Source organism: Emydura macquarii, unplaced genomic scaffold (assembly GCF_026122565.2).
Source record: "Emydura macquarii macquarii isolate MOO-44397 ecotype Brisbane River unplaced genomic scaffold, CSIRO-AGI_Emac_v2 contig_1253, whole genome shotgun sequence".
Lineage (NCBI taxonomy): Eukaryota > Metazoa > Chordata > Testudines > Chelidae > Emydura > Emydura macquarii.
The window spans coordinates 92,470,523-92,489,724 of record NW_027131390.1 but is presented as its reverse complement, the minus strand read 5'-3'; the positions used below and the strand labels follow the sequence as shown (position 1 = coordinate 92,489,724).

The window sequence follows — 19,202 nt, the reverse complement described above, 5'->3', positions numbered from 1 at the left end:
TTGAATGGGAAGATTGGTAAAAAAGGATAAACTGGAAAATGAATTTGTGAAACTACATATATTGCATTTGATACGTTAGATGTTGGCAACACTATTTAAATAGTAATTTGCCTTCAGTATTGATTTTCAATGTGCATTATCATAGCATTCACAATTTATTCAGTCTCCCTTGTAAAAGACAGAATTACTGAATTATTCAAAATGATTTTATGTTCCATAAATAATGAAGAGGTACAGATTAATCATATAAACCCATAGGTAATAATCTAACTTTACAAAGATACATTTAGAAAAATAGTCTAGCAACTGTTTCTTATAGGGCCAGACACTACCTTATTCAGAAAGCTTTACAGAAACTTTATTTCTGTTCCTATTAGGATACAATTCTTCTAATTGCCAGTTTTCTTTCTATGCTCTTTCACAAAAAACAGTGCCTGAATCTGAGTCAAAATAAATCTGTCTTGAAAAAATTGGTCCCAATTAATTGATGTATCCAGTTTCAAAGGATTTCAGTTAGTAGCTACATCACTTATCACGAATTTGATTATATAATTTTCACACGATCAAAATGCATCTTTTGCTTCTGTCACTAAGCTCCAAAGAATTCTGAATTCTTTTAATGCAACCATTTGAATCAAACTTTAACTTGTTTCATAGACTTATAAAAATCTTCAGATATCTTCTCTGTGGAAAGCCATTCCTTCAGTTTAATTTCTTCTGAGACTGATTTTTGTGTTAATGTAATTACCTATAAACACAGGTGGGGCTTGTTTAAGTTTACTATCTTGATTTACAGATCAAAGATACTGCTCAATCTAGACCTAAAAGATAGAATTTAACCTTTGGTAGTTTATCACTTCAAAAACCTAAATTACAATTAAGGAATTGTCAGACTTCCAAATACCAGATTTAAGAACTATTATCTTCGTAATATTGATTGCTTGGAAAACTAATTAACCTGCTGATCAATTATGTGTTAAGCAGGAGGAGATAAGTGCTTCACAAACAGAACAAAAGTCTATCAGAGGTACCTATGATCTTCCAGTTTTTTGGGGATTTCCACTGATTAATTTGGAAAACTTTGAATGGCAATGTGTTTACATAGTTTGGGAAGATACCTCCTGACTAGTGGCTTCTAGTAAGGCAAGCAGAGGGAAGGACAGGAGAAATGCTGGAGCAAATAGAAAATATCAGCAAAGTTGAGGTGAGTCTGTTTAGTTTTAAGCGCAGATACGAATAGTGTGATAGAATTACAAGGAAAGTGAGGATGTAAGTGAATAAGGAGCATAACATGGAATCCGTAGAGAGTGAATCTACAGTATTTTAGATCATTGCTTACAATTTTAAATTGGCTGAAAGCCAGAAGTGATCTTCAATTAATCAAAAGTATTTGGAATTATAAGAATATATCACTTCCCCAAGCAGGAGTAGCCAAAGAAAGAGGACAGAGTGCCCAGAAAACTATGCAAGTTTCAGGAGTTTTAAGGGGTCTAGAGGAGGCAGGTGTTATGGATTCACAGAGAAGTGAAGCCTTAGTGTAAGAGATGCTGAGTCAGTGGGTCAGATCTTCTGTAGTATTCTTCTGGTGTCCTCTTACCTGGACAGAATGGTGCTCCTACTAGTATTCACCAATCACACAATCACACAACCTCCCCTCCTCTTTTCCCCACCCTGTCCAAACAAAAACCTTTTTTCATAGCCTGGAACTGGTTTTAGCCGACTTAATTAGAATCTGCCACTTTTGCACAGAAATGTACCCACTGAGTTTAGTCTCCCAAGTTTCCATGGTGAATTGACCCTGACCTCCAGAAAGCCAGTGGAGTAACTTCTCTGAATTTTTAGGAGGGGCATAACATACAGCGGAGCCAATGGCCAATCAATACTCATTTTACTTTCACTAAAAAGTGATTGAAAATACATTAAGAAAAAAACTCAACATCTCTGCTGAGGTTAGTGAAATGACATTTAAGCCTGTTTACAAATATTAAGATAGTTTTTTGCCTGAGAATACCAGTTATGCAATTATCAATATAATGATATAAATTAAAAGAAAGGAATAAATGTGAAATACTGAATATATACTCTTTTTCATTTTTAAATACATGAAGATTATATCCCGTAAGACTATTATAGGATTCTTCCTTCCTCTTAGAAGGGAAGTTATAAGTAGGATCCACTTAGTCCTCCAACAGGATTTCCAATATAATGGAGTCCTTAATACTTCTGACACAGGAACTACCATATCAATTCAGACAATTGGGCTGTCTGTAGCTATCAGTTTTAAATTTGTTGCCTTTCCATTACACTGATTGTCCCCTTATTCTTGGGTAAAGAGGAGTGTCAAATTTATTTTTTTCAAACCATTCCTTCCTTTCCTTGGGACTGCACCTTGAGGTCACACAAAGGCTTGTGTGCTCCATTAGCTCTCAGATCTATGCCAGTGGGAATTTTAACTCCTGGGAAGGTTACCCAAGGTGGATAGGGACCAGATGAAAAGTATTCCACTTGTCCTCCAGGTTGGAGATTAAGTGTTAAGGCCAACAAACTATCCCAATAGGAAAGTGAAGCTATAGAAATGCAACAAGATAGCCATTCTGGAAAGAATGTCAATGTAATGGACTCTGTCTCAGAAGAAATGATGAGCTTCAGTGAAAGCCATCAGGAAGCCATGACTCTGAGAAATTTTTTATTAAAGGTAAAAACAAACTATGAATGTAATGGAACATTACAACAATGGCTGCAATAACAAAAGCTATCAAGATGACGAAAGAACTGGATGAATATAATTGTGAAATCTTTGGAATAAGTAAATGTCGATGGCCAGGAGCTGATAAAAAGTGATTAAAAATGAAAAGGTCAGAATATATTCAGAGAGGCAAAATGTTTACCACTCAGAGAGAGTAGCATTAATTAAGATGTTCAAATAAAAAAGAGAGCATATGAATTGGAAGCTATTTAACAGACAATTGCTCCAAGATAGGTTTCAGATATAAAAATGACAATTACACATTGATGAGATCAAAGATCAGTTTTACTATTGCTTATAAACTCTGATTGACATTATTCCTAGGCATGACATCTGCTCAGTAATGAGGGGACATCAATGTCAAGATTGGGCCAACCTTGTTCCTCTTCTTATGAAAACCTTTGTCCCTCCTGTTCTCTGCCTGTGCACAGAATAATTAAGTCTCCTGAGGGCAGTAATACTTTGGTATAATTCTGGTTGTTGGGTTAGTGTGGAGGTGGTTGGATTGTGTTTAGTGGCCTGTGATATACAGGATTTCAGACTAAGTGATCCCGTAGTCACCTCTGGCATTAAACTCTATGACAATGGAGAGGGAAAGCAATGAGTAAGCACAACCCTGGTTCCCAAAATCAGAACAGTTAAAGACTACTAGGACTGTGCTAGTATTGGGGCTTGTATTTGGTGGAATACTATTCCCCCACAAAAATATACAAATGATAACAGAGAATTCCCTTGAGGAGTACCAGGAACCAGACTGACCATCTATGTCCTGGAAGGAAATTTAGATCAAATCTCCAGGATCTCATAGCATAAAGAGGAAATGACATAAGAAGAACCATATTTGTTTGTGGCAAGACTAAAGATCAAACTTAACAAAAACAAAACCCCTAAAAGCACCAAGGAAATTAACAGCAAATGGCTAACAGAGAAGACATCACAGCAGCAATTTCAAACTAAACTGAAGAACCAATTTCAGGTGCTACAAAATAACACTGATATGACAGTGTCATAGATGCTGCAATAACAGTAGTTGATTTCCAAATAAGCAAACCTAAAATCTGGCTAAGTGAGGATATATGGAATTGTGAAATAGAGAAAACAAAACAAACCAAACATTAGCTACTCAAAAACACCTCCAGAAAAGGAAGCAGTAAAAAAAAAAATTTTAAAAAAAAAAAAGGACAAAGCGGTGAAAAACAGCCCGAGATGAGACAAAAGGAAATATGTGGATAACATCATCAAAGACTCTGGAGTGGTAGTTTTTCCAAGCAAGCTTACACAAGCAGGTGAGCCACTTAAAGATACACAAGGAAATTGACCATTTATTCTGAGTGTTTATTTTCTGTGTTTTAGCTAGTTTATAAACCATAACAGAACTTTACCTCCCAAATTTATAAGTTTCCTTAATAACCTATTGTGTGAGGCTTTGTCAAAGGCTTCTTGGAAGTCCAAATAAATTGTCACCTGGTTCTCCTTTATGTACAATTTTGTTGATATGATCAAAGAATTCTAAGAGATTAAAGTTGTACACTTTTCCTTCACAGAAGCTGTTGTCATTTCTCCCTCCTTTTTAATGATTGTTTCAGTCAGTTTTCCTGGATTGCCTTTATGTCCTTAGTAAAGGTTGAGCTATGGTGATTGACAGCAGCTGAAGATTTGGCTTGCAATGGGAACATGTACTATCCTCTAGTCCTAAGGTATAGTAACTGATTTTATTGAGAGATTGCCTATTTTTGTTAGCAGCTCTTAAATTCTTTCAGAATTCTTGGAAGTACACCAATTTATAGCCAAGTACTCCTTATAGCATTTTTGTCATTTTACATTTTTTCAATAATGCTTATTATGCAAAGGTCTTTTTCTTTCCACTCAGGCTATTTCTCTCTCTCTCTCTCTCTCTCTCTCTCACACACACACACACACGTTAAATTGCATCCATATCAGATCTCCAATTTCCTGTATTAGTGATATGCTGCCAGTAGTTTAACAAAAATTATCTCTATTACCCTGTAGTAAGCTTTAGGTACCAAGGAATATATGTGTTTGCAGAGAAAAGGTGTATGGGAAGGGAGAATCAATTTGTTTGTTTTCCCGTTTAAATGAAATTAAGCATCATAACTATAATTAAGTGAGGAAGTACTACCACTTGAGAAGCTAACTGATATTAAATGCACTTTAATTGAATTTTGCTTTACAAGTACTTTTATTATCACAAGGTTAATCATCTGTACAACTAAGTGGTATCCAGAGGTGGGGGGATCTCAATCAGAGGCAAGTAAAACATAACAACCTTAATTTTCATTAAGAATTGAAGCCAGGGGCTCCTAAAAACTCCTCAAAGCCCTCTCCAAAACATTACCGTTCCATAGAGTTTATAAGTAAGGGAGGCACTAGTGATTTATTTTGAAGCACATATAATTTGAATAAAGTAATGATGAGGTTAAACTTGTTATTTCATATACCATATGTATCTGTATAAATTTAATATTTTTACCATCTTAGACAAAATGGATATATATCTTTGAAAAGGAGAAATGAGTAAATAAGCAAAGATTTGCATCTTGCAATTTTCAGTTAGGTTTACTTACAATCAAACCACTATTACTTTGTCTTCCTTCTCTGACATGGAGCTTTTTGTAGAAAATCCCTCCTGGATTAAACTGAGTACTCCAAATAATCATATTCCCTTGATAATATACATCCATCCCAGTTATCCTTGAATTATGTTCAATATGTGAAATTTGTTGATGAACATCACTGTAGTTGAATGGATATATAAAACCCAGGATATCAGTGTCATTAGCAATGTAGAGAACTTGATCTTCAGAGCCTGGGGATTTTTATAATGAAATACAAAAATAAAGTGAATTTCAACTAACAACTAGTAAAAATCAATATTTTTCATTTGTATCGATTTTTTAAATTTATTTGGTAGAATTTCTTAATGTTAACAAAGTAACTTGGTTTGCGATTGTGCAGCCTTGTAAACACTATCACATTAGTAGAAGTAGTAATATTCTGGTAGTGTCGGCAATGTGCTAGATGATGTCTATACACAGCCCTTACCTCGAGGAGTTTACTGAAAAAAAAAAACACAAGCAACCTATAAATGGTAGGGGGGATTATGCAAACATAGCAATATAATTTTAATATACACTACTATAGTGGTTCTCAACAAGGGTAAGTGTACCCCTGGGAGTATGCAGAGGTCTTTCAGACAGTACATCAACTCATCTAGATATTTGCCTAGTTTTACAACAGGGTACATAAAAAGTACTAGCGAAGTCAGAACAAACTCAGATTTCATATAGACAATGATTTGTTTATACTCTTCTCAAACTGGGGGTCAGTACTCCTCAAGGGATCATGAGGTTATTATGGGGGGGTCATGAGCTGTCAGCCCCTGTGCATGCTGGGACTGTGACTGTCAGTCCCATGCATGGCTGACATCCAGAGTCCTTCAGAGCTAGGTGGCTGGAGAGCAGCAGTGCTCTGAAGGCAGCGTCACCCCCAGCAGCAGCACAGAAATAAGGATGGCATGGCATGTGGGGGTGGCAAGGTATGGGGTAGAGGTCATCATTTTTTGGGTGGGGGTCACAACCTGAAATATTTTCAAAGGGGGTACCAGGAAACAAAAGTTTGAAAACCCCTGCTATATGCCATAGCAGCAGCTCTGAAATTGTGGGCGAGTTCATTTCAATGAGGTAGCTACGGCCAGCATTAGACTCACTGGGGCCCAGGGCAGAAAGCCAAAGCCTGAGCCCCACAGGGCTGAAGCCAAAGCCTAAGTTTTTAAGTGAGGTAAAACTTGTGGTATGCAAGACAAATCAGAGTCCTGAACGGTGTACAATATTCTGGAAAGGTTGAGAACCACTGTTCTACTATACATATTCCATGTTTATATACATTATGTACTTTTGAAAATTCTTAAATAAATATACATATATTAAAGACAATTTTTATGTGCCAAGATTTCATATGCATTATTTGAACTTGCTCCACAAATTAAGAAATGACAGCGATTCTGTTTCTATTGAAGTTAACTGAGTTTTGAAACTGACTTCAATGGGAACACAAATGGAGCTGTGTTATGAACCATATTCACAATGTACAATGGTCACCATTAAATTCAGCATTTACTCATAGTTACCATACAGTGGTCTCTGAGATACACCAGTTAATATCTATCTGAAATACCTGGGTACCACTAAAGGTATGTCTTCACGGACAGTGGCAAATTCGCCACCATCAGATCGATTCTTCGGGATCAATTGAGCAGAAGTGAAGACCCGCTCAATCGATCCGGAAGTCAATTTAATAAATCCACTCCTGGAAAAAGAATAATGCTGTGCAGATGGGAATGCATGTCCTGTTGGCGCAGCGAAGTGAAGACACTGAGGTAAGTAGAAGTTAGGATGTCAACGGGAGATATGCAAGCTATTCTACATAGCTTGCATATCTCCTGTCGACTGCCGCCGAATTCCCAGTTGGTGTAGACCAGGCCTAATACTATTCATATAATAGTATTCTCTGAAATCTATAAATGAAGTTTGAGTAAAATATATGTAATTATTGGATGTATAAGGAGGGCACTAATGGTCTTCACTTTATTTTAAAATTTAGATATTTGTCCACAATAAATGACTTAGAGTAACTACCATCCAAGATTTCCTGCCTTATGGATATAAGATATTCAAGGCCATTTGCTCCCCGACTATTGCTAAAAAATGTGCACAAGGGGAGTTATTTCATAGGCAATAGTAATGAAATAGTGGCCATGCAGTTGTGCCACAGTTATGTGCCATCCACCAAATTGGTGTGTACACAAACAGGATAATGAGAGTGGCTGAAAACTTGTATGAAGGCTAAGGATCAATAGGTAAAGATATTAAATAATAATACTAATGTGAATTTCTTCTATGTCTCCCATGATTACAAGCAGTTGCCCAGCAACAGCAGTGTGGTGCTCTTTTATCCTGATCTTATTGGTTCCTCAATAGTAAATGCAAATTATGATCCCTCATAGAGTTCTTAGTACGAGTAGAGCAAATTAATATTGACTCAAGACAGTCATCTTTCTCTGATAGGTCACTGTCAGGAAAAATGGGGCATTGGTATTGACTATTGCCACCTCAATACACTACAAACCCACTTCCACTGTAGTATTATTAGGACCTTCTATGGAAGTCTTGTGGAAATGCTTTTGTATATCCAACAATAGAAGAATGACATTTCAATAGAGAATAGAAATTTAAATGGTTTCACTCAGGCAGTGGGTTTATTGCTTGTTTACCTTGTAAGTCAATGAAAACAGATCCCTTAAATGTTGTATAATGCAGAGGAGCTTATGACACTCATTCCTTAACACAATCCATTATCCATTAGCATTTTACCAACAATAATACATGCATATGTATTCACTTTGCATTTATATATTACTTCAAAGCATTATGCCACAGTGGGCAAATATTACTGTCCCACTTCCAGTTCAGCATACTGAGGCACAGAGAAATTAAGGTCAGATTTCCAAAAGTACTTGGGCACCTAAAGGTGCAGATAGATGCCTAAAGGGGTTTTCAAAAGTGTCTATGTGTATTGGGTGCCTAAATACCTTTGGAAATGAGACCTTAAATGATTTGTCCAAGATTGCTCAGCAAACCAGTGGCAGCTCCTGAAAATACCCAATCATTTGTTCCATACGTCAGAAAACGTTTCCATGAAAAAAATGTGATTCTGCTCTCAGGCATCTAAAACTTCTATACATTACCTACATTATTTAATAACACCCTTATCTCTGACTTTTCATGCATTTGTGTTTTAAAATTAATATTATGTGTCTTATCCTTGCTGGAAGACATATTTAAATGAAAGAAGTTGTAGTTGGTAAAAATGTAGAAAACATGCAGGCAAAAGGAGAGTTGGCTTATGTTTACTTGAAAACACTGCTTTGTTGATGATCACAAGTAAATCTAAATAGTCTGAAATATTTCTAAGGCTCATTTTTCTTAACATGAATTATAAACTCAAAATGATAATTAATTATGTAAATAAATATGTAATTAATTACATATCATTAATTAGATATGATATTTGTAGTCTTACCTTTTGCTACGCAGCTGTTATTCCTTTCTTTATAATTTCTCTCACATATACATTTGTATGATCCTTTAACATTAGTACATTGATGTGAACAGGTGCCAAATACCATACATTCATTGATGTCTATGGGCAAAAATACATGTCATAAGATAATTCATACTCTGTTACACTTTTCAGCATTGTTCTAGGATTCAGCTGAACACAAACCTCCAAGCTCTTCATTTCTTCTTGAAACCGAAAGACAGAATGGCTTTTGTCAAAGCCATCACTGGTCTCATTCAACTGTGAACAAAACACTTCCTAACGAGACTCCCTTCCATTCTTATTTTGTCTCCTCCCTTCCTACTCTTGTCTCTTATATCACTCCGTATGGGGAGATTTTGATAGACTAGTAAAACGGCCAGTAACCACTTGAGAGTGTGATATTGATTATCACACTTGTTGCTAACAGCAGCCAAACTTGGTAGGCCTTTTTGCAGACCTGTGCAGCCTTGGCATGACTAAGTCAGGAGGGGAGGGGAGTCTTTTGCTCAACCTTTGCCTGACCTTGAACCCCCTCCCTGATGCTCTGGTGGATGTGCTGGGATCTGTGTTTCAGGAAAAGATCAATAAGCCTATTTATGCATGTCCTCAAGATGTTTGTCTGGGTCTCAAGGTATGCAGATTCTGTAGGAACACACCTAGTTAATTAAGTACTCTGACGAACTTAGGTCTAGCTTTCAAAACTTTTTTTTTCTTTTTCTTGATGTGTTATTGTCTACTAACAAGGATAAATGGCGGGGGGGGGGGATGCTTGGACTTATGGGGATCTCTTCTTGGACACAGCTTCTATATCCTCCAAAAACAGCTGGAAGATCAGGCCAATCGGAAAGCAGTCACTGTTTTCCCTCAAAAGCCGCCCCAGACTTTGGTAAGTATTAAAGGTTGAGGGTTGGGGTGTTTTACAAACCTGTTGCAGATGTTTGTGAGTGCTTGAGCCTAAGTAAAGTATAGGTTTGTAGTAAGAGCAGTTTTGTGTTATGCTGTTTCTACCAGTCCGTCTATTGGCTGGACGGCCATGTCTCCATTTGGCTTATTTTCTGACACCAACTTGCACAAAGTAAAGTCACCACGAGCTTTGGTTTGGCAGAACCCCGGGTAACAACTCCGTTATCATTAATTATTGTTTGTAATCAATTTTGAAGATTAAAAAGTCTGAGTATTATCAACATCTCCAAAGGATCTCTGGATGGCATGCTCAAAACTGTCATTATCACCATGTCTTAGAAAACCTACAGTTTACAGTTTCTTACTTGCCTACTTCCCTTTCCTTAAGGTTAAGTTAGGTTGCAAAGCTCTTACTCACATTTGTGAGCAGTCCCACTGACGTCAATCAAAATACTTGTGTAGGTAATGGCTCACCAATTCACAATTCACCAGAGTTCACAATCTGCCCCTGAGAAAGATATGGGGAAGATTGATCTCTCACCTTTGTGAATAACACTTCCAGCACAACAATCTTGATGGCTTTCAAACTAGCTGGGCATACTTTCCAGAGAGTGCTCTTCTCAAGGTATTTAATAATTCCTCTCTTTTCTTATTCTATTTGATCTCAGTAAAGTTTTCAATTTTACAGATTACTAATCTTCTTTAGCACCTCAGAAAACAGTTTGGTGTTGCCAGTATCCTCATCTCATAGTTTAAATTCCACCTCTTTAATGGATCTATTTAAATTCCTGTAGGAAGCTTAAAATCATCTCTTTACATCTTCCATTACGAAATCCACTTAAGGTTCTGACTTCAGTCCTTTGACATTTCATTGCTTGCTTTAATCTTGAACAACGCTTTCAGGCAAATTACACACAAATCTAAATCTCTCTCTTACCCATCTTCTTATCATGATGCTCTTAGCCTGTAGATATGACTATTTTTGTGAAAAATCACATTTATCTCAAGTTTTTTACTCCATTAACATTTTTTCATGCTCCCCAATTTTTCTGTAAATTTCAACATTATTTCCTGTAGGATAATGTGCTATTTCTTTCAAGTGTTTTTGACATATACAAAGTACCATACACAAAAAAAAATAAATTGTATTGAACTGGATTGGTTCTGGGTCCAGTTCTTTTCAATATCTTCACAAATGATTTAGATAATGGCAAAAAGATTATACTTATAAAGTTTGCAGATGATACTAAGGTCAGAGGGGTTGCAAGGGCTTTGGAGAATAGGCTTAAAATTGGACAAACTGGAGAAATGGTATGAAGTAAATAAGATGAAATCCAACAAGGCCAAATGCAAAGTACTCCACTTAGTAAGGAACAATAAACTGCACACATACAAAATGGGAAATGACTGACTAGGAAGAGATACTGCAGAAAGGTATCTGGGGGTCATAGTGGATCACAAACTAAATATGAGTCAACAGTGTAACTCTGTTGCAAAAGAAGCAAACATCATTCTAGGATGTATTACCAGGGGTGCTGTCAGCAAGACACAAGAAGTAATTCTTCCACTCTATTCGACACTGGAGTATTGTGTCCAGTTCTGCATGCTATATTTCAGGTAAGATATGGGCAAATTGGAGAAACCCCAAAGGAGAGCAACAGAAATGTTTAAAAGTCTAGAATACATGACCTCCAAGAAAAGATTCAAAGAACTAAGTTTTTTTTAGTCTGGAGAAGAGAAAACTGAGATGGGACATAAGTTTTCTAATACACAAAAGGCTTTTACAAAGAGGTCAAAAAGTTGTTCTCATTATCTTCTGAGTATAGGACAAAAAGCAATGGGCTTAAATTGCAGCAAGGGAGGTTTAGGTTGGCCATTAGGAAATACTTCCTAACTGTTAGGGTAGTTAAGCACTGGAACAAATTGCCCAGAGAGGCTGTGAAATCTCTATCATTGGAGGTTTTTAAGAACCGGTTAGACAAACCCCTGTCAGGAATGGTCTAGACTCTAGTTATTACATAGTCCCTCCTTAAGTGCAGGGGACTCGAGGTCTCTTCCAGTCCTACACTGCTATGATTCTATGACATGCTTAACTTTGAAGCCATACATGGCTAGTCTGTGCCTTCACTGCTGATCCAACATTAGGGACTGTGATCATAAGGCCAGCTCTGGAGGAAGGCATGGGGACTCTGCAGCTGATAAACGGTTGAAGCATGAAGGCCTTATACACCAAAGCCACCATCTAGAGAATGCGCTTCACGTAGCCAGAGTGAAAAGCATGTGTGTATGCCTCCAAGATGATGAATGGGCAAAGTGCACAGCACTTGAAATCTCTTTTTTTTCTTTGAGTTTTTGGTCGGCTGACCATCTTAGACCAAAGGCTCCTGTGACCCAAGGCCAGAATAAAAACTAAAAGTATAATGATGCACACTATCTAAAATACACCAGAAATTAAATCTTCTTCTTCGGCTGTCCAATGCAAGCAATGACTGTAGAGAGCAGCTAACACTTTCCCACATGTTGATGAGATGCAAATCCAGTTCTTGAAAGGAAACATCAGTCACATCAAGGGCTGGGAGGAAATAACTATTGTTTCTACACTGGGCATTTCAGCTCTTGCTAATACTTCAGTGTTAGGAATTCGATCTTGCCACTTGATGTTCATGATTTCCCACAAGTATCTCAATTGTTTCTATCAACCATGTTGAAAGCTTTTGAGAAATTGACAAAAAACACAGACATCTTTGTGCTGCTCTACACATTTCTCTTGTAGCTGTCCAAGGGAGAATATAATGTTGTTTGTTGACCCTCCTGCTCTGAAACCACACTTCCTCTCAGGTAGCATTTGTTCTGATATTATCTTGAGTCTACTTAGTAGCATCTTGGCATGGATTTTTCCTGCTACTGATAGAAGACAGATACTACGATGGTTTCCACAATCTGATCTGTCACCTTTGTGCTTGTATATAGTGATAATTAGTGTATCTTTGAAGTCCTGGGGAAATTCTTCTTTCTTCCAACTCATGTTGTATAGAGTGAGTAGTTGGGACTTCAGTTCTTGTCCTCCATGCCTATACACATCGGAAAGAATCCCATCTTGTCCCGGTGCCTTACCACCCCGTGTGTTCTTTGATAGCCCTCTTCAGTTCATCCATACTAATTGGACGGTTGAGGTCATATTCGGTAGGTAGTTGGTTCAGAGTTTCTGTTACATCAGGATCCACATTTACTGCTTGTTTCAGCAAGGAGGCAAAATTATTTTTCCATCTGTTGGTGATGTCTTGCTTATCCTTCAGTTGTTGGTTTCCATCAGCTCTCTTTATTGGATGATGATGTTCCTTCTTGGTCCGTACACTTCTTTCAGAATGTTGTAAAGCCCCCTTGGAGTCATTTTTACCAGCTAGAGCTTCTATTTCTTCAGCATTGTTATTCCACCCTTTGTCCTTCATGTCTCTTATTTTTCTCTGCATTTTTGCTTTGATTTTCTTTAGCTTGGATTGGGAAGTAGATGTCTGCTTAGAAAGGCACTCATTGTGAAGCTTTTGTTTCTCTTCTAGAAGTATGAAGATGTCTTTGTCACTTTCATTGAACCATTCAGGATTCTTATGTTTGGCTTGTGCAAGGATAGAAATTAAATAAGATTTTGATTAATCCTCCTGAAAAAATCACTCTGGTCACAGAAAAGGAGTAATTGTATCTGCCTCTGGCTACATAAATGCAAGAACTGAGGTGGTTAGGTCTACAACAGCCTTTTTATAACCTCAGCTATGACTATGCAGTGTCACAGGGGGTTGGTTCTGCTTCCAGAAAAGGTTCCTAAAGTTCAGTGATGCCAGGGCACACAACCTCACAAGGATGAATATGCAGAGGCCACCTCAATGAAGAGCATATGTTAGCATTGTTGAAGGAATATCTGAAAAACCATAACGGAGCGTCTCATATCTCTCAGAAGTATTAAAATTTCATTTTGCAGTACACTTTTAATAAAGAATCCTATAAACTCAAGAGGATGTCAGTAAGTCTATTCCTTCTAATTGAAATACATTTATTCTGTGACCGTTCTTGTGACATTAATTCTTCAAGTTGCATTGCTAAATTAGAGCCAGAGTAAAACAATCAAATTCCTAGAGTTGGTATTCCATATTATAAGTATATCACGTGTGGTTAGTTTTGCAGTCCAATTATTTACTTACCCACAATTCTCAGATGTAAAATGACCTCCCATAATTATTTGTGATCTTTAGTAGCTGTACAAATTTATGAGTGCAATTGTATGATATGATGGCTTGTAATGGCAGGGGCAATGCTCAGCAGTTCCGGGGCTCACTTCCAGTTTGTGTCTTCCTAAAAGCTCATGCTTCAGGGTTTCAGTTAGCCACCTGCAGGGGCAGGAATTATGGGGGTTTTTAATCTCCTTCCTCTGAAGCATCAATGAGGGCCACAGCTGGAGATGGGACATAGAATGGGGTGGGCCAGGACTTTGAGGTGGCACTGAGCATTTTCTTTCTTGGGTGCTTGGCTGCTAGTTCTTGCTCACATACTCAGGGTCTAACTGATCAACAGCTGTGGGGTCAGGAAGGAATTTTCCTCAAGCTCAGAGTTTTTTGCCTTCTTCTGCAGCATGTGGGTGCGGGACATTTGACAGGATTACCTGGGTATGTCTCATAATCATTTCTCTGTCATTTTTCTGTGGCCTGGGGCATTGGTACATCTTAGTCCCTCCTATTCTCTGTCTCTGGCACCTAATAGTTTGGTCTCCTCAGGGCTGTAATATTTTGTCCTAATTTCAGTTCTTGGTTTTAGTGTGCGGGTGCTGCATGGTGTTGATGGCCTGTGATATTCAGGAGGTCAGACTAGATGATCTGATGGTGCCTTCTGGCCTTAAACTCTATGATTCTAAAAGCAATAATTTAATTTACTTAGTAATTCTTTTACACACTTTTACGATACAAAGCTTTAAAGCACGCCGAAAAGGAAATATAGTGTACCTTCACATTGCCTATTCCTCCTGTTTCTCTGAAATCCAGGTTTACACTGACAGAAAACTAATGATTTTGTTTGATTACAGAATGCATCATCTCCACAAGGATTCACGTCATCTTCACAGGTATATTCAGTGAGACCTAGGGGAATAGATTTGTACATTGGTAAAATGGTATATCTATAACTGGTAAAATACTTTTATTAGTATTTCTTTCTGATTCTTTTATGATCCATTCTATTTAATTAAACAAATTTGATTGTAATGACTAAAGTTGCTTAAATACATCAAAAGATTTCAAATTCACTTCAGTCATGCTCACAATTGCATTGTGTTTAGTTTCAACAAACATTTGTGCAACTGACTTCTTATTGGCATAAATATTTAAACAAGTTGTTTGTGGAAACAGACGTGGGTGTTCACAAAGGAAGTGCCTGAACTCTCATCCAATTAGGGAACAGAAACAATACCATGTTCTTTATCAATCCCTACCCAATTAATCAACACTGACTGATTATGGCTTATTTGCAGATAACTAAATTTGTGATGAAGCCAAAACATTAAAAAACAAACAAACAATCACACACAAAAATCCTCTCAAATCTCTCTGAATAACAAACAAATATAAGGAAACTGAAAGCCGGTTGTGGATGTTTCACATGGAAAGAAGAAGCTCAATTTTTCAGATAACTTATTCATTTTTAGTCACTCATCTAATAAATATCCATTTGAATTTTAGCAGTGGGTATTTTACTGATTATATGTATTTGTTCAACTACATATAATACTGTCCATCCATACAACTAACATGTAAGAACCTTAAAATTCCTCCTGTGCTGTGGGGAATTCTGACACCAAGTTCCTGTTAAAAAACAAACACTTATCTTCTGCAGGACAAGAGGAATTTTAAGATTACTGTATAAGAAATACTTTTATTTTCTTTTATTTCATGATGGCTAAAATATCAAAACCATAAAATAGCGATACACATCTTTATGTATATCTCATTTTTTATTATTATGCAGGCTACACAGCATCAGAAAAATCTCAAAAAAGAAGTACTGCAGCATCCACTAGCTCATTAGATAAGTATCTCTTGGTATTTCCATTATAAACACGGCTATGTTTTGGTTGGGGGGGAGGAGGGAGTTGCTTTTTTTTACTCCTGCCCAGTGATTAGACTGCTTAATTGAGGTAGAGAGGTTTACTGAACTCTGACTCATCTCTTCCAGTGCCTTATATCCACATTTAGTCTACCATGATAACTCTAAGAAATGCATTATGACGTCACTGAAAAACTAACAGTATCAGTGATAGTATGTCATATCATCATAAACTTTTCTTTTTTTTTTTAGGAAATTATAATGATGTTAAACACTAAAAATGGAGTTAACATAGAAGGTTTGGCTTACACCTTAAAATGCCAGAAATTAAAGCTGTTTTAAATCTGCAATATTTAAATTTAAAGAGAGCCAAAACAATTATTTTAATAGTTTGCAAAACAGAATTACTTCAAAAAGTAGGAGTAAGAAAAATAATATAGGCGAAATAAATTTGTAATTCAAATCACATAGAAAACTTTATGGATGCTAAATAAAATTAGGAAAAATGTTAGTTTAATATTTCCGTTCATAAATTTTTATTCTTCCCAGATCTAATTAAGGCTGAAGGAGAAGGCAAATTATATTCTCACTTGCCAGCTAATTTGCTTTTTGTGGCTAAATGCAGATGTTGAGTTCCCTCTCCTCATTCACTTTGCCAGGCAGAGTGACAATGAACCACTATGTAGGATTTTACCTCCTCTGCTTTTCCAGTTAGATTTCTTTCAAATAAGAAAGCATGTTAGGCTACTGCATATTCCTAACTATGAAGGTTGATCTCTTGTCAAAGCCTGGGCTTAGAAAGCCAAGTAGGGTGATAGTCTGCACAGTTAAAAACTGGCAGCAGAGAGACTGGTTCTCTATAGTAGTTCTCTATGACAAACACCCTAAATAGAGGAATCAAGGGAAAGGCAACTCTCTGATTTCTTTAGCCATTCCCTCAAAGGGAAACCTTCTCACCAAAACCCTTCTCCAAGCACTGCTTTGTGGCTGTGTTGCAGATTCCTGTATATTTAACTTAGTGTGTAGAAACAGAGTGCTTGGAACACTAAGTATAGCTTTGTGAAGCTTGTCCATAGATGCACCCCATCTGGCTATGGACATGGTTGTAGTGGAGTGGATACTAAGTCTCGGTAGACACTAATCATGTAGACATGTTGTAGTGGAGTTGACACTAAGCCCTGGTGGACACTAAACTTCTGTAGCTTTCTAAACTTCCTGGATAATGGACTTTGGCTATGACATATCTGGATTTCTCTGTACCATTGAAGAGAATGAAAATAGATTCAGTTTCCTTTTCAAATCTCAGAAAAAGCTTTTCTTTTCCTTACATAGGTTTGTGAAAAATGTGAAAGGGAAGGATGATGATGAAGTAAAAGGGGGACAGAAATTTTGGAAAAACAAGGGTAAGTGTGAAAGACCATCTTATTACTATGTAAAACCAAACATGGAGGCTAATGGAAAACTCTCCCATTCTCTAGGCTGAGGTGACCAGCCTAGAGAACCCAGGAAATTATCTTCAGGGAGAGAACTACAGAGTCTCAAAGGAAGATTTATACAAGCTGAGAAGGCCCAGATTCATACTCCTCAGGGTTCATAGGCAAACTAATTGGAGGATGGAGAAAGGTCCTGGCCTTCAAGAAACGTGATTCCAGGGATGAAGATCCCAACGTTCCTCCCTTTACCAACTTACACAAAGGCTTGGACCCTAAGGCAGCTATGGCCTAGGCTTTTGACAAACTCCTTCTATAGAAAAACTAAGATGTCTGGTATTTTAACTTGTCTCACAAAAAAGGAACAACCAACCAACTAAAGAAAAATAACTTGCTTTGCATCATATTTAAAATGAATGCCCATACTCAAGTCAAAATTAAAAAAAATATTCTGTCATGATGCAGCCTTGTCTGACCTATCCTATTAGAGAGGTCCAACACCTTCAAAAGTGCTTTATCATAAACCAGGACTACAGACATAAGGCTCTGGGTGGTCTTTGCATCAAGGCAGAAAGATTCTTACACTATGGAAGACCATCAGCAAGTCACGTACCAAGCCCACCTTGGCCAGTCAAGGTCAAGCAATCAGGAATAAAGGAGTTCTGTGATGATCATTACTTTTAAGATCCTCTAGATAAACAGGAGGAATAAAAAATATAAAAAACAGGGGAAAGGTCCACAAAATAAATGTGCCTGAGCCAGCACTGATCCAATACCTTCTGCTAAAAAAGGGAACACTTCACACACTTGGCAGTGAACTAAGTTGCAAACAAATCTCTGAAAGGGATCCCCCCAGTTTTTTGGCATGTGCTGAAAGACTTTGCCATTAGGAAACACTCTCCTGAAAGAACACTGGATTGGCTTAGCTAGTACATACTTGTTCTGGGTTATCTTGAAAGCAGGATCACTTCCATCCAGAAAAATTAAAGGAGGAGAGACTCCTTTAAGATTCTTCCAGGTTTATCATGTTACCCAGCTGGTTCAGGTACATGGTGACTGCTATGAAATCAAGGTTTATAAAGATGGTCTTTCCCTACATTAGTCTACTGAACATTAAGAAGGCTAACCTAGATTCCTGCAACTTGAAGGTGTTTATGTGGAACTTCCTTTCTTTAGAAACCATATTCCCTGCACTGAGTGGGGATCGGTATGATTTCTCCATTTTGAAAGGCTCATATCTGAGGTGGCTGGGATATCAGGGAATAAAATCAGGATGCTTCTTTTTCTTTTTTTTTGTGATCACAAAGAGATCTTGTGAATTAAACAAAGTTGCTTGGTTAACCTGATTAAAACAGTGTGCCTAAATAGGGCAGTCTTTGAAATAAGGAATTACACAAAATTAGCTTGAAATTATTATGAACTACATGACATTCTTGAACATACATGAGACAGATACCAGGCCTAATGGAAAAGCCAACTGGCTGGCAAAAATCCCTTTTTCTTCTGGTAGTAGAAAGAAAGGGGATATAAGGCAGGTATCTTTGCACTTCAGGAAAACTTTAAATCCATTGCTTGCCAGATGAAGCTGGGAAATTCAAGGCTCTGCATCCCTTCAGGTGAGCTTCTCATCCTGTAAGGAAGCTGAGTGGGCAGATTTTATTCCTTATATCCCTGGAAAAGTGCCTCAAGCTGTTCCCTTGCTCCATTGATACTTGGAGGGGAAGCTGTCTGTTAGGAAAACTGAGAAGCTGGTGTGTAAGGTTCTCAAATTGAAACCAGAAAAAATGTTTTAGGCCCTAATGGGAAAACGCTACTGCAAGAGACATAATTGAGATAATATTTTTCCTTTAGTGGTGTGTCTTTTTTTCTTTTCTGTTTGTTGTTGTTGAGAAATAATGGTGCCAAATGCAAGTGAAAGT

At 37.3% G+C, this 19,202-nt stretch overlaps 1 protein-coding gene across 1 annotated transcript in view; it reads right to left on the bottom strand.

Moving 5' to 3' along the window:
* Positions 1–19,202, bottom strand: part of LRP1B (LDL receptor related protein 1B) — a 1,171,881-nt gene that overhangs the window by 93,330 nt on the left and 1,059,349 nt on the right. Inside the window, 3 exon segments of the mRNA XM_067549510.1 lie at positions 5,332–5,573; positions 8,846–8,965; positions 14,758–14,892. Coding sequence (XP_067405611.1) covers positions 5,332–5,573; positions 8,846–8,965; positions 14,758–14,892 — 497 coding nt within the window.